Here is a 24,944-nt window from a genome sequence, read left to right on the forward strand (position 1 = left end):
ATGTTTTCAAGGCGTAACATTCGTTAAAGAAATAGATAAACAAAGTGAAAATTGTTGCTTAGATACGATCAGCGTCGAAAACAGATAAGCGTCGGAAGCAGTTACTGTCAGATTTATTTATGGCAGCCGCCATTATGACGAGCGTGGAAAGCTGGATACTGCCTTTGATTGCATTTCAATTCCATATTTGCAGGGTTTCTTATTTATATGGGTCAGTTATTCAATATTGTATATGGGTCATTCCATACCAAGTGACCGAACCACTTGTAATCGACTTACACCAATTTTTATCAAATTTTGTGGATTTGTTTATCTACCGATTATATGTGAAAATCCAAACATGGGCGTAGCCAGTATTTCGAGAAGGGGGGGGCCAACTTTTTCAGTCTTCTAAATCGTAGTTTTATAAAAACACATGAATAATAACACATGAAACCAAATCGAAACAATAATGATTAAAACAATAATGGATTTAAAAATGCGTGATTCATTGCTCATCAGATATTTTTAAATAAAATGAGAAAAATATTAACGAACTTAGTATTCAGAAAGAATATAAAATCAGCTATAACAATTATTATAAAAATCCTGCATTCTTCCATAAGTCTTGTCTTATGCATTCTTCCATAAGTTTAAGAAAACTAGAACCATACATCTGAATTTCTAAACAAATCCTCTCTGAAATAATATTTATTATAAAATAGGCAGAAAAATCAATATGTAAGCTTTCTCCAGGAATTCCTTCGACAATTGCTCCTGGCATTATATCCGAAATTCTATCAGGGATTCTTTAGGAATGCCTCCAGCAACTTATTCGGCAGTGTCTTCAGGAATTCCACCATAAATTTTGCCGGGAATTGATCCGAAAATTCCACCATTATTTACTCCAAGAAAATCTTCACGAACTTCTTTATAAGTTCTGCAGAATTCCCTGCAATAATTCAAATAATTTCGTGCTGTTTCCCATAATTTTTAAGAATAAGAATATTCCGTGGAAATTCTGCAGAATTGCCAGTAAACATTCCTGAGAATTTAACGAAAGATCTTCGAATTTCTTGTGTAAATTCCATAAAATTTTCCGTGAATTGTTTCGAATAATTTCTTGTGAAAATTTCAAAGAATTTCTCCAGGAATTCCACCGGAAGTTTATACAGAAATTATACCGAAAATGAAATCAACAATGGAATTTTCGGAGGAATTCCTAGATTAATTCGCAATGAAATCCTGAAAGAATTCCAGTGGAAACTTCAAGATTTCCACTGGGAGATCCTCCAGGAGTTTCTCCGAAAATTCCTCCTGGAATTCTTCCAGGAGTTCCACCGGCATTTCCAATTTCTCTAGGATTTCCTTCGAGAAATAATTCCGGTAGTTCTATCGGCAGTTCCTCTGAAAATTCTTCCGGGAATTTCGGCAGAATTGGAATTTATTTAGGCTTCTTCAGGAATTTATATAGATTTTCCACCAGAAGCTCCTCTGAGAATTTCTCTGTGAGCTCCTCAGGGAATTCTCCGGGAGGTCCTCTGATGATGAGGATGTTGTTTTGTTTGTTTGTGTATTTACGACACGTTACATCGGAAGGGTGCATGATGATTATGATGGTCCAGCTACAAACCCCACCAAAGGTTTCAGCTAGACGAGATTTGTCTATAAGATGAATTCTCTTGTTTCCGAGAATGCTTCTGGTAGTTTCCTCGGGGTTCCTTTGAAAATTCTCCCAGGAGTTTCTTCAGAAATTCTTCCAGAGAATTCCTTCGAGAGTTCCTCCGGGAATTCCATCAGCAATCCGGGAGTTTCTCAGGAAATTCCTCTGGGAGTTCCTATTCCACTATTCCAGGAAATTATTCAGGCTTTTTCGGGAAATCTTTTAGGCTTTCTTCAGAAATTAAGCTGGAAATTCCTCCAGAAGTTCTTCCGATAGTTTCTCTGGGAGCTCATCCGGGAGGTCCTCTAGGAATTCTTCTAGGAGTTCCTCCTGAAATTCCTCCGGGAGTTCTTACGGTAGCTCCTCCGGCAGTTCCTTCGGGAATTCCTCCGGGATATCCACCAACAGTTTCTACGAGAATCCCTCCGGGAGTTTCATCAGCAGTTTCTCCGGGTGTTTCTCTGAAAAGGAACTCCCGGAGGAACTCCCAGAGTAATTTCCGGAGGAACTCCCGGGGGATTTTCTATAAGAATTTCCGGAGAAATTATCAGAGGAATTCTCGGAGGAACTGCCGGTGGAACTTCTGGAGGAATTTATTGAAGAACTACAGGAAGAATTTCCGATTTCCGAGGAACTCTCGTAAGAATTCTAGGATGAACTCCCAAAGGAACTTCCGTAAGAATTCCAGGAGGAACTCCTGGAAGAATTCTTAAAAGAACCTCCCGGAGGAATTCCCGTAAGAACTCCCAGAGAAATTCTCCGAGAAACTTCTGGAGGAATTTGTAGATAAATGCCTGAAGAAATGCTAAATGAATTCCTGGAAGAAAGCCTGATTGAATTCCAGAAGGAACTACTGGTGGAACTTCAGAGGAATATCCTGAGAAGGATCACTCAGGAAAATCGACACATACTTTATGGCAAAAATCCATGTATTTTGAAATATGCATATCATGCGTCGGCACATACCTAATTGGACACAAATTCACACATGAATACTATGACCCAGATGGATAGTATGTGTGAACACCCATGCAATTAGAGGTGTGCGCCGGTCCGATATTCGTCGGCGGCGGCGTTTGTCAGAATTTTGGTCGGCGGCGGCGGCGTTTTCGGCGTCACGCCGACAACCATTTTAGCCGGCGGCGTGGATCGACGTGGCGATTTTTTTAAACGTTTTTCTAAGATTTTTTTTTCGCATTTTTTCGGGATATTTTCATGACACTAAAAGAAGAATCTTTTGAATTTCACATGAAAAATCTAATGCACTTCTCCAGAAAAATCTATAAGTTTTTTCCAAAATTTGGAAAATATTTTCGGATTGTTCGAAGTTTCGAGCAATCTTTGGAATTACCAAGAGAAGCTATTTTGAATTCCCAAACAAAATTGTTTGGAATTTCAGCAGAAAATTTATCGCAATTTACATGAGAAACTTCAGAATTTTCAAAAAAAAAGTTCTTAACTTCTACAGGAAAAATATCGGAAATTTATGAAAAGTTCCTGTTGTGTTTCTGTTGAGTATTTTTCCAAATTTGCACAGAACATTATTGATAATTGTAGTAGAGTGCAGCTGGAAGAATGGATGTTCAGGAGAGATTCTCCGTAAGTTTAACGGAAACTTCTTTAGAATTTCCGCTGAGGATTGTTCAAAATGTTTCAACGAAAAATTGTTCGAAATTATTGGATTTCTACGGGAAATTCTTTGTACAGTAGAAGTTTGATAACTGAAAGTCATTTAACTGCAATGCTTTTAACTGAATTTCAAAAGTTACATCAGTTTCGCAGTTATCGGACAGCTGAGCTTCAAAACGAAGTCAAAGTCGATGATAGCTGCATAGCAGTGAACAATCAGATGCACTTCTTTTTTGACGACGTCTGACAATTGTTTGACGTCTAGAATGCGTCGCAGTTATCGAACGCCATTCGCTAACTGAAACGAAAATATGTTGCAGTTATCGTACAACTAATGTATTGTCCATACGAAATTCTTGGGTAATTCCATTGGCCGAAAACCGTATGTCCGAACTGGTAATTTGGTCGAAAAAGTCGTTTTCCCTAACAGTTCGTTTGGCCGAATAGGTCTTCTTCTTCTTCTTCTTATTGGCATTACATCCCCCACTGGGAAATTGCCGCCTCGCTGCTTAGTGTTCATTCAGCACTTCCACAGTTATTAACCGCGAGGTTTCTAAGCCAAGTTACCATTTTTGCATTCGTATATCATGAGACTAATACAATGATTTCCACTGTCTAGTGAAGTCGAGACAATTTCTAAACCGAAAATTGCCTAGACCGGGAATCGAACCCAGCCACCCTCAGCATGATTTTGCTTTAAACGCATCTTGCCGCTAGGCTAAGGAGGGCCCCTGCCAAGGTTATCAACCCAAAATGCCGATTGGCCGATATGGTCGTTTGACAGAATGGGTCATTTGTCCGAGAATATCGTTTAGGCCAACATGTCATACGGACAAATGTCAATAACTGAATAGCTAATTTAGTCCAAAATATCCATTCGTTTGGCCTAATGACATTTACGTTGAAAAGACCTTTTGTCAAACAACCGTTGAATGAAATTTCGTAACATCTCTACTTTTAAGTCAATACTGGCATTTAAGCCAAATGCCATCTGACCAAATCCTATTAAGCCGAATTAAACATTTATCCGAAACTGTTATCCGGTCAAAAATGGTTTTACCAAAAATGTAGTTTGACAGAAAACGACAAAAAGCCGAAATGGATATTCAGCCGAACTGGTAATTTGGCCGAAAAAAAAAGTTTATCCGAATAGATCATTTGACCGTTTGATAGGAATGGTAATTTGGCCCGAAAAATGTCCTTTCTGCAAAACAACCCTTCTGGCCGAACGGCATTTTCTGTCAAATAACCTATCGGCTAAACTCTTTTTTGGCAAAATGATCACAGAAAGGATATTTATAGGCCAAATGGCTCTTTCTGCTAAAAGACATTTTCAGTCAAATGATGTATATTCGTTTAAACAACTTTTTCACCTGAACGGCATTTTCAGCCAAATTACCCGTATAGTACGAGGTTCAGTCATTGAAATTTTGCCGTATGACCCCATTGGACCAAATGACATTTTTGGCCAAATGGCCCATTCTGTCAAAAAAAACTTTTTCTGCTAAATGGCATTTTTGACCAACGATCATTTCGGCCAGACAACCGTTAGGGCAAACGGCTTTTTCGACCAAATTACCAGCTCAGCTGTCTGTTAATTTCGGTCAATGGAACTTACCAAGAATTTATAATCGAAAATAGAGAGAATTTTCTGAAGAAATCCAAAAACAATCCTCAAAAATTCCGAGCATTTTTCCGATGTTTTAAAGTTGGCTATGCCAAACTAGCCGTTTAATGATGAATTTCTCCCTGCGAAAAAAAATCACTCTAATAAATTAATCTTAATTAACCCGTATCGGCCTATGTGAAGGAAAATAATTCAAATCACTGCCATTGCATCATTTCTAGTCGTATTGGCCTGGGTTTAGCACTGTTCTGATTGTACGGATCCCAGAATTCAGAATACATTTTTGGGACTTGTGATGTGGCCCTCCTATCCGGAGTTATTCCGGTGGGTTACTGGGTCAGATGCAGTAAATTTGACCACAACTTCCTTTTTCGGCTCTATAAGTGCAACAAAATGTTACTTTTTTAGTCTTATTCCTTTCATTTAGGTTCATTCGTATGTAGGGATTATGGCAGTACCGTCAACTGGGGGGAAGATGATCATTGAGGTGAAGATGATCATTTGAAGTGTCAGTCAAAAGTTGCAAATTTTTTTATGAAACGGTAGTTAACAATATTCTCCGTTCAAGTAATGTTACCGCTAGGTAGAAATCCGAGTTTTTCGATTATAATCATGAAAATGTATTTTGTGGAAGAAAGAGAGAGATAGTCATAAATGACGCTATTTTCGTTTCAAATATTGACTTCGTAGACTTCTTCACGTAGTAAATTCAACATTCATACAAATAACCTAGTGTATTTTGACTACTAGGTCATAATGACTTTAGTAGAGCTGTCTTGATCAACTTTACCCCAAACCAGATTACTCAAAAAATGTGTGATAATTCAATTTATTTTAATAAATGCGAATGCATTTCAGAAAAATAAAAGGTATTAATTATTGCAGCGTATAGCAGTACATGTTTTGAAAATATTTGTTTCGATTTAAATTGTAAACACACATTGTTATTGCATGTTTTGTCTTAAAAATGATCATCTTCCCCCCAGTTGACGGTACCAGAAATCATGGTGACACCTGTTCCAGGGTTTCTTCGAACTGACCCTTCGGGAACCAAAATTGACAGTTCAATATTTTTGCTCCATAGCAATAGCAATATGGGAATCAAACTGCAGCATTTTGGAAGACGAATGGAATTATAACATCCAGATATGATATTGGCCACCCTGGGCCTAATTCCAAGGCTCTTGGAGAAGCCTTCGGGGGCACCAAAATCAGCCAATTTCAAAATATCACTAACTTTGGCAATATTGGTATCAAACTTCAGCATTTTGCAAGACAAGTGGGATTATGACACCCAAATATGATATTGGCTATCTTGGGGCCAGTTCCGAGGCCCTTGGGGACGTCTCCCGGGGCACACAAATCAGCCAATTTCAAAATATCAAATTGGGGAAATCAACGTTAAATCATCTCTTTCACTAGTCACAATTTTCTGTGTGAATTTCAAAGAATATTCCACAGAGACTCAACAGAGCTTTCCGTAAATATTCCGAATATTTTCCTGTAGGAATTTGGAACAACTTCCCGTAAAAACTTTCTTCTACCAAATAGTCTTTTCGGTTAAACGATTTGGCCTAACAACTTTCAACCTTGTGACTTTCTACCGAACAACTCTTTTCTGTCCAAAAATTCAATTTCAATTAGATTATTTTTGGGATTTTAACGGGAACTCCTTCGCAATTTTCACGCTTAGTTTTTGCGGAGAGCTCTTCGAAATTTTAACAATATATTGTATGGAATTGTCATGGAAATAATTGGTATCTTCATAAAAATTCTCTGGAGTTTCAACGTAATGTTGTAGAGATCTATCAGGAAACTATACGAAAAATGCACTGAATCTTCGGAGTTTCCACTGAAAATTTGAATCGGCGTGGAAAATTATAGATCAGCGGCGTGACAAATTTTAAACGGCGGCGCGCCGATGCAAAAATGCCGGCGGCGGCGGCGAGCCAAAAATTGTCGGCGGCGGCGCACACCTCTACATGCAATGCATGTGGGCCCATGAAATATATGTGTCGAAAATATGGAATCCATTTCGCTAACCCCATTGCAAAAATCCATGTGTGAACTCATGAATATAATGTGGAGTTTTTTGTGAGTGATCCTTGCTGGAACGACGACCAGAATTGTTTATTCTGCCAGCACTGCCAAACTACGTGTACCAATCATTCAACTGAGCGTTATCTAAAAAAAAATATTTTTTAGGGCTGAGGAACAAATTGCAGAAACATTGATTTCTTGCATATGATTTCAACAATCAAACTTCAAAGCGTTGTAATATTTCCAGCAATGTTTATTCTTCAGCAAACTTTTTCGACATCCTTCAGACTATATGCTAACGTATTGAGTTTGATGATTGAATTATCGATAAAATAAAGCCGCTAGGAGCAAGAATGCAAGAAAAAAATCCATGCTAATCTTCATTTAAATTTCAAACGCGATGCGGAAAGTGGGGAAGCAACCAATCGAGCTGTGTGTGTGTATGTGTCAATGCGAATGTGTGTGTATTAGGGTGGTTCAAAAAATCGATGTTACTCCACAGTGCTCATATGATTCTTTACAATGTTCTGAGTGTCCTCTGAAAATTTGAGCTCATTTGGTTTAAAACTGGTTTAGCACAAGCCGTTTTAAGTTTGCATGCAAATTAGTATGGGGAAATTTATTTTTTCATTAAACTGTTAATGATATTTCTCCATTAGGCGCAGATTAAAAGAAAACCTACATAGCTAAAAGGAATACTCAACAGCTTTCACCCAACGAAAACCGCGTGTTGATTAATCGCCCCAATAATTAGTAATCGATTTTAAGACAGGTTGCGAATCTTTAGTCATGATCGTTAAACTTCTTTGAGGGCATCACTGAAATGTGCAGTGCAACATAGTAGCCTGAATTTGTGTGTGCTATCTTTCGCGCCACGAGCAGCAATGTTGCCTGTTGATGAGTTATGCAATTAGCTCCAGAAAACCACGGTATAGATTAAATTCGATTACTAATTATTGGGGCGATTAATCAACATGCGGTTTTCACTGAGTGAAAGCTGTTGAGTATTCCTTTTAGCTGTGTAGGTTTTCTTTAACCTGCGCTTGATGGGAAGCGTCATTAACAGTAAAATGAAAAAATAAATTTCTCCATACTAATTTGCATGCAACCTTGGAACGGCTTGTGCTAAATCAGTTTTAATCCAAATGAGCTCAAATTTTCAGAAGACACTTAGAACATGGTAAAGAATCAGATGAGCGCTGTGGAGCAAAATCAATTTTTTGAACCACCCTAGTGTGTATGTTCGGAAACTGGTAAAAATATGCAATGTTCACAGTGAAAAAAGGACTTTTCATTTTTTAAATCCTGTATCTCATAATCGGAACATAATACCTCTGGGTTTCAAGCGTCTCCAATGTAAAAATGGCCAAAGAACACGTTGATGAGGTTATTTTTTAAATAAAACTATACTCATTGGGTTAAAAATGCATTTTTCGGACAAAAACTTAAAAATTGTTCATTTGGCAACACTGCACCTCAAAAAAATATTTTTTTATAAATTCCTTGAAAAATCTTCTTCCGAATGGTTACCTTAGATTCATTATAGACCTCACCGTTCCAGAGATATTAACAAAACAAAATGATGGGTTTCATACATTTGTTCGAAAAGGGGGATGGTCGTATTAATCGTGGGGAGGTCCAATCACTACGAAATTTTGGATTTTGGGGTATAACCCATACATAAACAATTGGTCAAAATTTCATTTAATTCTAAGAAAGTCGATTGCACGTTTGCATTTTTTCTCGGTCACTTCATATGGAATGACCCATATACTGTAGTAACAATTAAATCATACAATACCACCAATGATGATGATATGTACTCGAGATCCCTAAGATGATAGGAAGGCCAAATTCCAACGAGATCGCAGGACTCATGACCATAAAAATGTAGATCAAGATAATTTGAACTTGACCACCACCAATGGCTACTACTATTTCGCGTATGAACATCAAAAGCCTGTTTTAGGATCGTGTTCACCACCAATTTACGTAGCGCGATAATAAAACGAACAAAAAACCAAACATTAGGCTTGGGAACCTCTGACTTCAGAGGAGCCGACCAGCAAACCACACCAAACGGAGAGGGCGAGCGGTCATTTCCCATCAGACCAGGGCGATGGCGGAAGTCGGTTAATTATGTTTGGTTTTTGCCTTTATGTGGTACCCGGTTTGCCCCTGCTGTTTCTGGATTGCACCGAACCGGCAGATTTTCTAGCTCTCGTCTCAATTTTTGATTTGCTCGGACACGCGTTTTCCACAGCACAGCTTATCTGCATACCTTAGCTGAACGTGCTGGAACATCAGTGTTTAGATACATAATCATAGATGAACTCATCTAACGCGGCATCCTACACGGTTGAGAAAAATAATATCTTATTTATGGGTGATTTTTTCTCGCATTTTGCTGGCTATTTACTGTGCTGACAGAATGTGTAGAAAGCATCAAGAAATGTTTTTTGTACCAGTTTTCGTGTAAAATCAAGTCAATTCAACTCAGTAGTAGATCATATTTGAAAAATTTCGATTCATCCTAATATTTGTTTCATAAATTGAGCTTATGGTTTGAGTGAAAAGTACCATCAATTAGACAATTTTTTTACCGTGTACACACAATCTAGCTAAGAGAGCAAGCGCGGAAAGAAAAAAGCGATGCATCGATTTCATCCAACAGATGACCACCTGACTGATTGATTTGGGGGAAAACTTGACTTTATCTGCTGCGGCAAGGCGTGCGTGCGCAATCCCTTGAGCAGCAAAATGGTGCTAATTAGCGGCATCCAGCGGCGGGAAGTCGTATGATGATATTTATTTTTCCTCTCGGACTCCACCGCAGCACCGCCTCAGCATATCTAGAAGGGAGCATTTGGGCATGGGAACCGTAAACTAGATCCGAGAGATGTTATTTGGACGGTCGTAGAATGAGACAAAAATCGTCAAAAGAATGCTACAGACGGGAAACGTTACAAATTGAATAGCAATAAAAAGACAACAAACAGATGGCAGAGTATGATTTTGAGCGCCCTAATGAGTGTGGGTTTTGTTTTGTCGAGATTCAAGGAAGTTTGATAGCCTTTTATTGGGTATGGCTATGAAAACAGAAATCTTTGTGTAGCAATTTAAGGAACTTCTGACGAATTTATTACTTCAATAAAATATGGGAACAGTTTTACAACTCTTTTATAAAGGTTTAAGTGAACATAAATCGAGATTATCAAGACAAGTCTGAAGACAGCTCAAAAATACATATCAAACATATGCAGAGTACTTCAATTTTTGACGTATATGGTTTTGTAGTAAATCGATTTGTATTTAATATTTGTTGCATTTCAAAGTTTTTTACAGTCTGCATGGCAGAAGGACTGTCAGAAATTTACTACTTATATCTTGACCTAAAATAATGAATGACACACGTGCTGATAGAGGTTCGTGCAGAATTTAGGTCATCAATTAGGCAAAAATAACAAATACTTGGTAGGAAGTAACACAATTTCCTCTCTGAGGAAATGACCCGCAATCTCCGATCGTCAGACTGTCGCTATTGCCGCCGCGCTAGGAAACGATGTAATTACGCACACCGACAATTTTCATTTGAATTGTGGATTTACATGAGCATCTTGACTTTTAACGCGCAAGCAACCTACAACGTTTCAAACATATCGATTCTAGGGCGCACACCCACGCACTTCGGTTTCGAAGTGGGTTTTCACGTGGTGCGCCGCAAACGCAATTTGCTCGAGCGAGCGCGTACAATAACAATAATATTTATCGAGGGGGACCGAGTTTCCATTAAATTGTTCGGCTCACTCAGCTTACAAAACAGCGCTGTATGTCATCGGGTGATCTAGAGTGGAATAACGACGGAAATTATTTGGTTCAATCTTTGGCATACACCCCCAAAGGCCAAGGGTTGGGAAATTCCGCTGTTTCGGTGGGAGGTGGATCGCACTTAACTCAAATCTATATAGCGATTTTGGAAGTGATGAATAATGGTTTAGTGGTAATTGTATGGGTTAAAGTGAAACATTTGGAAAATTATTCACTAGTTAATTACGTTCTGCCCAATTTCACTTTGTCATATGTGACGCGTCGAGCGGAACATCTTGATCGTCTTGATCAAACCAATAAAGAACCATTATATTTAATTTATTAAAGTATGTTATACTCTTTTCGTCACCTGAATACTTGACTTATCTCCAGCTACCTTTATTTCTAAAAATTCAAACTTAACGTTGCGCAAAGTAGCTCAGCATTGGGATCTGAAGTCAAACCGATTAGACTCGGTCATCAAATTCGGCATTGCCGTAAAACAACTGTCCGACCACTTAAAAGCGGCGAACCAACAAGATCACCTTAGAAATCTAGTTCTAATGGAAGAAATGGTGAAGAAGCTGCAATCTAATTTTAAGCTGGAATGGGTACGCTTCAAGGACTAAGGAGCAATGTCGATTCGTACGTTTGGGAGTTTCATGGAAAATCTAAGGATAAGGATAAGGCCAGCGAAGTGACACTTCTAAATGCGCCATCAGAATCTATGGTTAAGCAAGAGCAAAAATGGTCAGTGAAACAAAAGGGGTTCCTTCTACCACACAGTGGTTCGAATGCTACATCTGATGATAACGCCGATTTGAAAAAAATGAGGAACGACAATCCATGCGCAACGTGTTTAAGGACAATCCTCACGGAATCCAAATATAAAAGTACTCGCCTTTTCAAGGGCCACCACCAAGGAATGTAAAATAACAACATTGCCAATGACAACGACATTATCCTCTCTTGTAAATGTTGGGACAAACTCAACTCACAATAAGCGTTTGTCCCGAACTGCAACAGAATAGGACAATTATCGCCTGCCACGCATTTTGAGAAGTAGTCGGTTTCCGATGATGTTTTTGGTTAAATTAGTATCAGTTATCATAGATTAGACATAAACTTAACCATCTGTTGACATGATTTGCGTTTTACTTCTAAAATAAACAAGTTATCGCAGTTTGAAAAGTTCACAACAATTACCTCTCCATGTTTGTTGCAAATAAAATGGAACGCAACAATGTCTTTATCCTCTGCAGATGAGGACAAAGAGTTATCGTTATTCTCTTTTGTCGCTTGTTTTTTGAATTTTTCAGCGACAATTACATTCCTTGGCCACCACTCAATACGGAAGCAATGTACAACTGTCATTTCTATTATGTTACGCATGCTGCGACGCAGCAAAGCTGGAATATGAAAAATACATATTGTTTCGGTTCAATTTTTCTAGCTTTCTCTGCCTACCTCTATGTTTTTTTTTATATCTGAGGTAGGGTTCGAAATGTATTTGATGGACCGTAGGCACCAGTGGCGCGGCCACGTTCCCAGACGTGGGTAGGACAAAAACTGGATTTTCAAATCTATGGAATAGACTTTCCGGAGATCCTCTCAGATTTCAGAAATCTCAAGAATAATGTTACTCCGAATCTCAGACTTTTTTCCTTCTAACTTATAAGATTTCATGCAAACGTAGGTATATTTGTGATTCCTACAGATTCCAATAAAAAAAACTTTCAGAATTATTTTTCTTATCCGGATGTGCTACCATCATTATATACTGCTTAATATTTCTGCGATTGTTCTCTCATGTCCTTAATTAGTTTCTCAACTTTTGGATATGAGCTCGGCAGTCTAGTGACTTATCGGCAGAAGCGGTGCCTTATAGAGAGGAAGTTTGGCAAAGACTACATTACATAATGTAGTCTATCATCACTTTTCTAAGTGAATCATCGATCTATACTTCTATTCATTTACCTCATCGAGTTAACGAAATTTTCTTTCTGTGGTATTGTGGGGATGCAGAGGTGTTCTCGGTCTCTAGTAGCAACAATAACTACACACTAACATTCCTTTCCTTTCCCAGCTGACTAGAGCTGTAGGTAGTAAACATCAACATTTGTTCACTTGGATCGCAGCGCAATTCACACCAGTTTTGACCAGAGAAGCAACCCTCGACAAGTACAGTTAGTCTTAGCTAAGTTAAGCTGAGCTATATCCGTGTTTAGATATTCAACTTTTGATTAATTCATCTGTCAGTCTGCCGACTTTTGTAAAATTTCAAAAATTCTCTAAGCGTCCCTGAACTTCTTGAAAAATCTCAAATCATTGAGCACTTTTTGGAATGGAAAGAATTCCACATAGACTCTGGAAAGCCATTCGGAATGGATTTCTTCTTTACAATCCCGGAACCTTTCACGATTATCAGTTTAACCTCTGATTCACTTTGAAAAGTTTCAATGATATTTTTTTTCGAACTAGCAATTGAAACAATATTGATAGCATTAGATCTTTAAGTTATCCATATGGTATGTTCTCACCATAATCATGGGTAGGACAATGCATAGACTGTCCTACCCAGGTATTTTCATGCGTAGGACATGTCCTACTTGTCCCACCCACTCCCGGCGCCACTGGTAGGCACTAAAGTCCCTTAAAATATTAACGTGCCTTAATGACGATTGAGAAACATTTAGTTCGATCGTAAATGGGTAAATCAACAGATAATTTCGAGTGTGTTTGCCTAAGCCTGTCTAACATAATACTTGCAGTGTTTTTCAGGCATTGTGACTGCCTAGCAAAAGTTATCGAACCATTTCGAGGTTGCTATAGCACAACTTTTTGCGCCTGACATTTAACCCCAGCGATCGCTTCTATACAACGCAAACACAGACTGAGGAGAAGTATATAAAAACCGCTCCAGTTAATATTGTTATTATAGTGCTTCCGATTCGCTGCGCCATACAGAAGGCACCAAACGATCAAGATTCGAATTTCGGAAGCGCGGTAGCCGAGAAAATGATGCCCGTTGCATGTTTGGATTATGAAAATGCTTCGTATATATGCGTGGCGCGCGGGGATTTATGGAAGATGAGATCACGGGTCGTAAATCACACTTGCAGAACGATCCGACGGGGCGGTCACGGATCCGGAATGGCTGGTCCCCGCGCCGTCGCCTCATCGTAAGTGGCACCCGTGCGACTCGACGGTTCCAGACGTATGGATGGGCTACGACTAGCGGCCTTCTTTGCGGATTGCAAACAGATTTCCCGCAGCATGCGAATAGCGATGAAAATCAGTACGAACCTACCACCATCCAGTCTGTGAGGTCGTGATGGTGGTTAAGCTATTTTGGTTCAGACAAATCTGTCTAAGGGGAAGCGGAAAAATACCATACAGAAGTGTCACACTAAATCGATGATGTTGCTTTTGTTGCTGCTGTTGCAGATAAATCGTAAAAAACGTTTTTATATCGCTCTTCATGAAAATCAGATTACGCATAAAACTTGATTCGCCATGGTCGGGTGAGCTGGTTATGTAGAGTGAGTGAACTTGCCATCTGAATGAGTTTATTGTTGATTTGTGTCTGGCATAGTTTTGCGTTTTTTTTGCTAAAACAAGTTTTTTTTTGTTGTTGCGGAAGGCAGAGGCAAACCAAACGAACTTCACCGTTGCAGACTGGATGTCTGACATCACATATCGGGACTGATTTGCGATTTGAGCGTAACTTATTTTGTAAGCAAACATTGTTTCTATATGGATTTCGTAGAATGCATGCGTTTTTCTTTAAAACTAATTTCCTTATCTGCTAGAGCAGCGGTTTTCAACCTGGGGTACCTTCGACGGGCCCAAGGGGAACCTAGAACAAAACTGCATAATGGCGGAAGTATTACAATTTTAATCAAAATTTATTTAATAAATGATGCTCTCCACATCACCTGATAGCTGATAGCTTATTATTAAGTTTTGATATATGTATAATTTTTTTTCTCATAATTTTGTCTTGTAAACTCAGAGAACTGTGGATGAAGTATGAATCTTCTATCCAGAGCTTCCCAAATCTTGAGTATGCGACCCACCTAGCGACCCACCTATGAAAAAATGCATTTTACCAAGTAGTATTAAGCATTAATTGAATCAGAATGTCATCTGTTTCGGCTTCTTCCACATAAAAAATATTCACGTTACCTTACATGTACAAATGCAAAAAATGAACAAAAATGAACGAACATGGTATTGTTTGTCAAAATGTTAGCGTTTTTATTTTACTTCATTAAGGGGACAGCTTTTAGGCATAAAAGTTTAAATAAAATAGCGTGGTGATGGATATTTAAAATAAAATGCGGTTTGAACTTGAAATAATGTTCTTGAAAAAAATGATCAAAAGGTTCAGCATTCGAGCTGCAATTAATATTTGTTCTGCGCGACCCACCATCAATCCGTTCGCGACTCCCCTGGGGGTCGGGACCCACAGTTTGGGAAACCATGTTCTATGCAATCTACCTGATCCAAACAAAATGTTGATTGATATGATAAGAACATGCTTCAGAACTAAAATTTAGATCTTACACGTTCAGAAGCCTCCATCTGAAAGACATAAATGCTTTTTTATGAAAAGCTCTGTTACTTTGCTGCTATGCCTCCGCCGAAAGCCTCCTTCTAAGCATCTCGGAGTAATCCTTTCAAGAGGATCGGAGGACTCCTTTCAAAATGCCCGGGAGCCTCCATTCAAAAGCCCCGGAAGCCTCCTTTCAAGAGGACGGGAAGCCTCCTTTCAAGAGGCCAGGAAGCCTCCTTTCAAAAAGCCCGGAAGCCACCTTTCAAGAGGCCCGGAAGCCTCCTTTTAAGAGGCCCGGAAGCCTCTTTTCAAGAGGCCCAGAAGCCTCCTTCTAAGCATCTAGGAGTAATCCTTTCAAGAGGATCGAAGGACTCCTTTCAAAAGGCCCGGAAGCCTCCATTCAAAAGCCTCCTTTTAAGAAGCCCGGAAGCCTCCTTTCAAGAGGCCAGGAAGCCTCCTTTCAAAAAGCCCGGAAGCCTCCTTTCAAGAGACCCGGAAGCCTCCTTTCAAGAGGCCCGGAAGCCTCCTTTCAAGAGGCCCGGAAGCCTCCTTTCAAGAGGCCCGGAAGCCTCCTTTCAAGAGGCCCGGAAGCCTCCTTTCAAGAGGCCCGGAAGCCTCCTTTCAAGAGGCCCGGAAGCCTCCTTTCAAGAGGCCCAGAAGCCTCCTTTCAAGAGGCCCACAAGCCTACTTTCAAGAGGCCCGGAAGCCTTCTTTCAAGAGGCCGGGAAGCCTCCTTTCAAGCGGTCCGGAAGCCTCCTTTCAAGAGGCCGGGCCTCCTTTCAAGAGGCCCGGAAGCCTCCTTTCAAGAGGCCCGGAAGCCTCCTTTCAAGAGGCCCGGAAGCCTCCTTTCAAGAGGCCCGGAAGCCTCCTTTCAAGAGGCCCGGAAGCCTCCTTCCAAGAGGCCCGGAAGCCTCCTTTCAAGATGCCCGGAAGCTTTTTTTCAAGAGGCCCGGCAGCCTCCTTTCAAGAGACCCGGAAGGCTCATTTCAAGAGGCCCGGAGGCCCGTAAGCCTTCCTTTCAAGAGGCCCGGAAGCCTTCCTTTCAAGAGGACCGGAAGCCTTCCTTTCAAGAGGCCCGGAAGCCTTTCTTTCAAGAGGCCCGGAAGCCTTTCTTTCAAGAGGCCCGGAAGCCTTCCTTTCAAGAGGCCCGGAAGCCTTCCTTTCAAGAGGCCCGGAAGCCTCCTTTCAAGAGGCCCGGAAGCCTCCTTTCAAGAGGCCCGGAAGCCTCCTTTCAAGAGGCCCGGAAACCTCCTTTCAAGAGGCCCGGAAGCCTCCTTTCAAGAGGCCCGGAAACCTCCTTTCAAGAGGCCCGAAAGCCTCCTTTCAAGAGGTCCAGAAGCCTCCTTTCAAGAGGGCCGGAAGCCTTCTTTCAAGAGGCCTGGAAGCCTCCTTTCAAGAGGCTCGGAAGCCTCCTTTCAAGAGGCTCGGAAGCCTCCTTTCAAGAGGCTCGGAAGCCTCCTTTCAAGAGGCTCGGAAGCCTCCTTTCAAGAGGCTCGGAAGCCTCCTTTCAAGTGGCTCGGAAGCCTCCTTTCAAGAGGCTCGGAATTCTCCTTTCAAGGGGCCCGGAATCCTCCTTTCAAGAGGCCCGGAAGCCTCCTTTCAAGAGGCCCGGAAGCCTCCTTTCAAGAGGCCCGGAAGCCTCCTTTCAAGAGGCCCGGAAGCCTCCTTTCAAGAGGCCCGGAAGCCTCCTTTCAAGAGGCCCGGAAGCCTCCTTTCAAGAGGCCCGGAAGCCTCCTTTCAAGAGGCTCGGAAGCCTCCTTTCAAGAGGCTCGGAAGCCTTCTTTCAAGAGGCCCGGAAGCCTCCTTTCAAGAGGCCCAGAATCCTCCTTTCAAGATGCCCGGAAGCCTCCTTTCAAAAGGCCCGGAAGCTTCCTTTCAAGAGGCCCAGAAGCCTCCTTTCAAAAGGCCCGGAAGCCTCCTTTCAAGAGACCCAGAAGCCTCCTGTCAAGAGGCCCGGATGCCTCCTTTCAAGAGGCCCGGAAGCCTCCTTTCAAGAGGCCCGGAAGCCTCCTTTCAAGAGGCCCGGAAGCCTCCTTTCAAGAGGCCCGGAAGCCTCCTTTCAAGAGGCCCGGAAGCCTCCTTTCAAGAGGCCCGGAAGCCTCCTTTCAAGAGGCCCAGGCCTCCTTTCAAGAGGCCCAGGCCTCCTTTCAAGAGGCCCAGAAGCCTCCTTTCAAGAGGCTCGGAAGCCTGATTTCAAGAGGCTCGGAAGCCTGATTTCAAGAGGCTCAGAAGCCTGATTTCAAGAGGCTCAGGCCTCATTTCAAGAGGCTCGGAAGCCTCCTTTCAAGAGGCTCGGAAGCCTCCTTTCAAGAGGCTCGGAAGCCTCCTTTCAAGAGGCTCGGAAGCCTCCTTTCAAGAGGCTCGGAAGCCTCGTTTCAAGAGGCCCGGAAGCCTTCTTTCAAGAGGCCCGGAAACCTCCTTTCAAGAGGCCCGGAATCCTCCTTTCAAGATGCCCGGAAGCCTCCTTTCAAAAGGCCCGGAAGCTTCCTTTCAAGAGGCCCGGAAGCCTCCTTTCAAAAGGCCCGGAAGCCTCCTTTCAAGAGACCCAGAAGCCTCCTGTCAAGAGGCCCGGAAACCTCCTGTCAAGAGGCCCGGAAGCCTCCTTTCAAGAGGCCCGGAAGCCTCCTTTCAAGAGGCCCGGAAGCCTCCTTTCAAGAGGCCCGGAAGCCTCCTTTCAAGAGGCCCGGAAGCCTCCTTTCAAGAGGCCCGGAAGCCTCCTTTCAAGAAACCTTCTTTCAAGAGGCTCGGAAGCCTCCTTTTAAGAGGCCCGGAAGCTTCCTTTCAAGAGACCCGGAAGCCTCCTTTCAAGAGGCCCGGAAGCCTCCTTTCAAGAGGCCCGGAAGCCTCCTTTCAAGAGGCCCGGAAGCCTCCTTTCAAGAGGCCCGGAAGCCTCCTTTTAAGAGGCCCGGAAGTCTCATTTCAAGAGGCCCGGAAACCTCCTTTCAAGAGGCCCGAAAGCCTCCTTTCAAGAGGTCCAGAAGCCTCCTTTCAAGAGGGCCGGAAGCCTTCTTTCAAGAGGCCCGGAAGCCTCCTTTCAAGAGGCCCGGAAGCCTCCTTTCAAGAGGCCCGGAATTCTCCTTTCAAGGGGCCCGGAATCCTCCTTCCAAGATGCCCGGAAGCCTCCTTTCAAGAGGCCCGGAAGCCTCCTTTCAAGAGGCCCGGAAGCCTCCTTTCAAGAGGCCCGGAAGCCTCCTTTCAAGAGGCTCGGAAGCCTCCTTCCAAGAGGCTCGGAAGCCTTCTTTCAAGTGGCCCAGGCCCCCTTTCAAGAGGCCCGGAAGCCTCCTTTCAAGAGGCCCGGAAGCCTCCTTTCAAGAGGCCCGGAAGCCTCCTTTCAAGAGGCCCAGAAGCCTCCTTTCAAGAGGCCCAGAAGCCTCCTTTCAAGAGGCCCAGGAAGCCTCCTTTCAAGAGGCCCGGAAGCCTCCTTTCAAGAGGCCCGGAAGCCTCCTTTCAAGAGGCCAGAAGCCTCCTTTCAAGAGGCCGGAAGCCTCCTTTCAAGAGGCCCAGGCCTCCTTTCAAGAGGCCCGGAAGCCTCCTTTCAAGAGGCCCGGAAGCCTCCTTTCAAGAGGCCCGGAAGCCTCCTTTCAAGAGGCCCGGAAGCCTCCTTTCAAGAGGCCCGGAAGCCTCCTTTCAAGAGGCCCGGAAGCCTCCTTTCAAGAGGCTCGGAAGCCTCCTTTCAAGAGGCTCGGAAGCCTTCTTTCAAGAGGCCCGGAAGCCTTCTTTCAAGAGGCCCGGAAGCCTCCTTTCAAGAGGCCCGGAATCCTCCTTTCAAGATGCCCGGAAGCCTCCTTTCAAAAGGCCCGGAAGCTTCCTTTCAAGAGGCCCGGAAGCCTCCTTTCAAGAGGCCCGGAAGCCTCCTTTCAAGAGACCCAGAAGCCTCCTGTCAAGAGCCCCGGAAGCCTTCTTTCAAGAGGCCCGGAAGCCTCCTTTCAAGAGGCTCGGAAGCCTCCTTTCAAGAGGCTCGGAAGCCTCCTTTCAAGAGGCTCCAGAAGCCTCCTTTCAAGAGGCTCAGGCCTCCTTTCAAGAGGCTCAGAAGCCTCCTTTCAAGAGGCTCAGGCCTCCTTTCAAGAGGCTCAGAGCCTCCTTTCAAGAGGCTCAGGCCTCCTTTCAAGAGGCTCAGAAGCCTCCTTTCAAGAGGCTCAGGCCTCCTTTCAAGAGGCTCAGAAGCCTCCTTTCAAGAGGCTCGGAGAGCCTCCTTTCAAGAGGCTCAGAGCCTCCTTTCAAGAGGCCTCAAAGCCTCCTTTCAAGAGGCTCAGAAGCCTCCTTTCAAGAGGCTCAGAAGCCTCCTTTCAAGAGGCTCAGAAGCCTCCTTTCAAGAGGCTCGGAAGCCTCCTTTCAAGAGGCTCGGAAGCCTCCTTTCAAGAGGCTCGGAAGCCTCCTTTCAAGAGGCTCGGAAGCCTCCTTTCAAGAGGCTCGGAAGCCTCCTTTCAAGAGGCCCGGAAGCCTCCTTTCAAGAGGCCCGGAAACCTCCTTTCAAGAGGCTCGGAATCCTCCTTTCAAGAGGCCCGGAAGCCTCCTTTCAAAAGGCCCGGAAGCTTCCTTTCAAGAGGCCCGGAAGCCTCCTTTCAAAAGGCCTGGAAGCCTCCTTTCAAGAGACCCAGAAGCCTCCTGTCAAGAGGCCCGGAAGCCTCCTTTCAAGAGGCCCGGAAGCCTCCTTTCAAGAGGCCCGGAAGCCTCCTTTCAAGAGGCCCGGAAGCCTCCTTTCAAGAGGCCCGGAAGCCTCCTTTCAAGAGGCCCGAAGCCTCCTTTCAAGAGGCCCGGAAGCCTCCTTTCAAGAGGCCAGAAGCCTCCTTTCAAGAGGCCCAGGCCTCCTTTCAAGAGGCCCAAGCCTCCTTTCAAGAGGCCCAGGAAGCCTCCTTTCAAGAGGCCCCAGGCCTCCTTTCAAGAGGCGCCAGAAGCCTCCTTTAAAGAGGCGCCAGAAGCCTCCTTTCAAGAGGCGCCAAAAGCCTCCTTTCAAGAGGCCCCAGAAGCCTCCTTTCAAGAGGCGCCAGAAGCCTCCTTTCAAGAGGCCCAGAGCCTCCTTTCAAGAGGCCCGGAAGCCTCCTTTCAAGAGGCCAGAAGCCTCCTTTCAAGAGGCCCGGAAGCCTCCTTTCAAGAGGCCCAGGCCTCCTTTCAAGAGGCCCGGAAGCCTCCTTTCAAGAGGCCCGGAAGCCTCCTTTCAAGAGCCCCAGAAGCATCTTTTCGAGAGGCCCGGAAGCCTCCTTACAAGAGGCCCGGAAACCTCCTTTCAAGAGGCCCGGAAGCCTCCTTCAAGAGGCCTGGAAGCCTCCTTTCAAGAGGCCCGGAAGCCTCCTTTCAAGAGGCCCGGAAGCCTCCTTTCAAGAGGCCCGGAAGCCTCCTTTCAAGAGGCCCGGAAGCCTCCTTTCAAGAGGCCCGGAAGCCTCTCTTCAAGAGGCCCGGAAGCCTCCTTTCAAGAGGCCCGGAAGCCTCCTTTCAAGATGCCCGGAAGCCTCTTTCAAGAGGCCCGGAAGCCTCCTTTCAAGAGACCCGGAAGGCTCATTTCAAGAGGCCCGGAGGCCCGTAAGCCTTCCTTTCAAGAGGCCCGGAAGCCTTCTTTTCAAGAGGCCCGGAAGCCTCCTTTCAAGAGCCCCGGAAGCCTCCTTTCAAGAACCCCGGAAGCCTCCTTTCAAGAGGCCCGGAAGCCTCCTTTCAAGAAACCTTCTTTCAAGAGGCTCGGAAGCCTCCTTTTAAGAGGCCCGGAAGCTTCCTTTCAAGAGACCCGGAAGCCTCCTTTCAAGGGGCCCGGAAGCCTCCTTTCAAGAGGCCCGGAAGCATCCTTTTAAGAGGCCCGGAAGTCTCATTTCAAGAGGCCCGGAAGCCTCCTTTCAAGAGGCCCGGAAACCTCCTTTCAAGAGGCCCGAAAGCCTCCTTTCAAGAGGTCCAGAAGCCTCCTTTCAAGAGGGCCGGAAGCCTTCTTTCAAGAGGGCTGGAAGCCTCTTTTCAAGAGGCCCGGAAGCCTCCTTTCAAGAAGCCCGGAAGCCTCCTTTCAAGAGGCCCGGAAGCCTCCTTTCAAGAGGCCCGGAAGCCTCCTTTCAAGAGGCCCGGAAGCCTCCTTTCAAGAGGCCCGGAAGCCTCCTTTCAAGAGGCCTGGAAGCCTCCTTTCAAGAGACCCGGAAGCCTTCTTTCAAGAGACCCGGAAGCCTCCTTTCAAGAGGCCCGGAAGCCTCCTTTCAAGAGGCCCGGAAGCCTCATTTCAAGAAGCCCGAAAGCCTCTTTTCAAGAGGCCCGGAAGCTTCCTTTCAAGAGGCCCGGAAGCCTCCTCTCAAGAGGCCCTGAAACCTCCTTTCAAGAGGCCCGGAAGCCTCCTTTCAAGAGGCCCGGAAGCCACCTTTCAAGAGGCCCGGAAGCTTCCTTTTAAGAGGCTTAGAATCCTCCTTTTAAGAGGCTTAGAATCCTTCTTTCAAGATGCCCGGAAGCCTCCTTTCAAGAGGCCCGGAAGCCTCCTTTCAAGAGGCCCGGAAGCCTCCTTTCAAGAGGCCCGGAAGCCTCCTTTCAAGAGGCCCTGAAGCATCCTTTCAAGAGGTCCGGAAGCCTCCTTTCAAGAGGCCCGGAAGCCTCCTTTCAAGAGGCCCGGAAGCCGCCTTTCAAGAGGCCCGGAAGCCTCCTTTCAAGAGGCCCGGAAGCCTCCTTTCAAGAGGTCCGGAGGCCTCCTTTGAAGAGGCCTGGAAGCCTCCTTTCAAGAAGTCCGGAAGTCTCCTTTAAAATACCCGAAAACCTCCTTTCAAGAGGACCGGAAACCATCGTTCGAGATGTTTGGAAATCTCTCTTCAAGGGGTTTGGAATTCATCTTTACAGAGACTTAGAAGCCTACCTTTCAAATGGATCGAAAGCCGACTTTCAAGAGGCTCGGAATAATGAAAATTTTAGCCACTTTTTATATTTATATTTTATATAACCTATTGAATCTCAGTTAAATTTTTTGGTATATCTTATGAATTACACTCATTTTCGTTTACCTCAATTAATGCGAAAGTGCGAAGGGGTACCTAACAAGAAAAATTATTGAGAACCGCTGCTCTAAGAAGCTCTAATTTTTTTATTCTTTCGAAATGTTTTTGGGCTTATGACCTTTCGGGTAATTGATTTCGGGTTAGTGTCCCATTCAGGGTGATGGTTTTCAGGGTACTGTCCCATTCGGGGTAGTAGCCTTCAGGGTAATGGCATTCGCTAGTGGGGCGGGGCCGTCAAGGATTAGATGAAAAGGCGTATCGATCAGATAATGTTTATCGGATTGCCATGATTCCTGATTAGTGTTCGTGCCTTACGATATCGTAAATGTTTATTATCAATACTAACATATTTCAAAGCTTGTCAAATTTCGATTTAAGATAAGGGTGTCCAACATCAAATTGCATCACAGAAAAACCATTGGCGTAACTATGGAAATATTCTAGGGGAAGTTAACTTTTTTTCTAATTATTTTTCTTACATTGAAAACCAGACAAGTTATCATCCATTTCATTGAAAGTCGCCATTCTCTGATTGAGCACTATCTCGACGCTCGACCCAATAAACGAATACTGATCACAAATTGGGCAACCGGAAAGATTTTAACAAATTTGGACTTGACCATCACAAAACATACTCATCGCTTTTCATTTAAATATTAGTTAGTTCGACTTGAATTTTTGAATCTTTCTCGAACATATGCGTGAACATCAAACACGATGAAACATGCTTTAAGTGGGACGTCTTTTTCTGTGCTAAAACTGTAAATTTGCAAACAATTGATTATAGTTCGATTGGGATTTTTGTTCCTGTCTTCTGGCTTTTCCTTTTTGAGATAAATTCAAACGAATTTACATTTGCATTGTCTGACGTTTCGGCCCGTTCATTGGGCCTTTCAAGGGCCAAATAAAAGGACCGAAACGTCTATAAAACCCGTTTGAATATATCTCAGACTGAAAATTTGCATTAATTCCTGGAAGCCTCCTTTCAAGAAGTCCGGAAGTCTCCTTTAAAATACCCGAAAACCTCCTTTCAAGAGGACCGGAAACCATCGTTCGAGATGTTTGGAAATCTCTCTTCAAGGGGTTTGGAATTCATCTTTACAGAGACTTAGAAGCCTACCTTTCAAATGGATCGAAAGCCGACTTTCAAGAGGCTCGGAATAATGAAAATTTTAGCCACTTTTTTATATTTATATTTTATATAACCTGTTGAATCTCAGTTAAATTTTTTGGTATATCTTATGAATTACACTCATTTTCGTTTACCTCAATTAATGCGAAAGTGCGAAGGGGTACCTAACAAGAAAAATTATTGAGAACCGCTGCTCTAAGAAGCTCTAATTTTTTTATTCTTTCGAAATGTTTTTGGGCTTATGACCTTTCGGGTAATTGATTTCGGGTTAGTGTCCCATTCAGGGTGATGGTTTTCAGGGTACTGTCCCATTCGGGGTAGTAGCCTTCAGGGTAATGGCATTAATGCGAATTCGTTAGTGGGGTGGGCCGTCAAGGATTAGATGAAAAGGCGTATCGATCAGATAATGTTTCATCGGATTGCCATGATTCTTGATTAGTGTTCGTGCCTTACGATATCGTAAATGTTTATTATCAATATTAACATATTTCAAAGCTTGTCAAATTTCGATTTAAGATAAGGGTGTCCAACATCAAATTGCATCACAGAAAAACCATTGGCGTAACTATGGAAATATTCTAGGGGAGGCTAACTTTTTTTGTAATTCTTTTTCTTACATTGAAAACCAGAAAAGTTATCATCCATTACATTGAAAGTCGCCATTCTCTGATTGAGCACTATCTCGACGCTCGGCCCAATAAACGAATACTGATCACAAATTGGGCAACCGGAAAGATTTTAACAAATTTGGACTTGACCATCACAAAACATATTCATCGCTTTTCATCTAAATATTAGTTAGTTCGTCTTGAATTTTTGAATCTTTCTTGAACATATGCGTGAACATCAAACACGATGCTTTAAGTGGGACGTCTTTTTCTGTGCTAAAACTGTAAATTTTTCAAACAATTGATTATAGTTCGACTGGGGTTTTTGTTCCTGTCTTCTGGCTTTTCCTCTTTGAGATATATTAAAACGGATTTACATTTGCTTTACCTGACGTTTCTGCCCGTTCATTGGGCCTTTCAAGGGCCAAATAAAAGGACCGAAACGTATATAAAACCCGTTTGAATATATCTCAGACTGAAAATTTGCATTAATTCCTAGTGGATGACAAATGCTTTTAAATCCGCCTTGTACTGAAAATGCGCCGGAAATCATAACGCATGGTTTAAAGAAACTCGATTTTTGAAGTTCCATTTGATGGTGCCACTAAATGGTTGTTTAGTCTTATTTGGAACTAAAACATGCATCGATTTGGTAGTTATCGATTAACACGATCTTCGCTAATCTTTCCTAATTTGCAAACCACGTCCAGATGAATTCCGCGACTTCTGCGTTCCGTGTTGCTAATAGCTGCTCGCTTTATCTTCGGACGAATCTACTAGCCACAATCTACGGACACACCAGCACACGGGGTCAATCTCCCCTGCAGTTTATCGATTAACAGGGACATAAAATATATCTGCTGTACAAACTCCACATTCCCACATTCGATCGAATGGATTCGCCCGGCATAAATTATGCAAAATAAATCGCATCTGATCTGTTATAGAAGCGTT

General features: G+C 43.4%; 2 protein-coding genes across 5 annotated transcripts in view; one reads left to right on the forward strand and one right to left on the reverse strand.

Moving 5' to 3' along the window:
- LOC134219229 (A disintegrin and metalloproteinase with thrombospondin motifs 1) overlaps window positions 1–24,944 on the forward strand; it is a 740,918-nt gene that overhangs the window by 271,565 nt on the left and 444,409 nt on the right. The gene's annotated exons all lie outside the window — the stretch shown is intronic.
- Window positions 13,886–24,944, reverse strand: part of LOC134227789 (sericin-2-like) — a gene marked incomplete at its 5' end in the record, with an annotated part of 56,725 nt that continues 45,666 nt past the window's right edge. Inside the window, one exon of the mRNA XM_062709465.1 lies at window positions 13,886–14,066. Within this exon, the coding sequence (XP_062565449.1) occupies window positions 13,886–14,066 (181 nt within the window). The remainder of the gene's footprint in view (window positions 14,067–24,944) is intronic.

This window comes from Armigeres subalbatus, chromosome 3 (assembly GCF_024139115.2).
Source record: "Armigeres subalbatus isolate Guangzhou_Male chromosome 3, GZ_Asu_2, whole genome shotgun sequence".
NCBI classification, from domain to species: Eukaryota; Metazoa; Arthropoda; class Insecta; order Diptera; family Culicidae; genus Armigeres; species Armigeres subalbatus.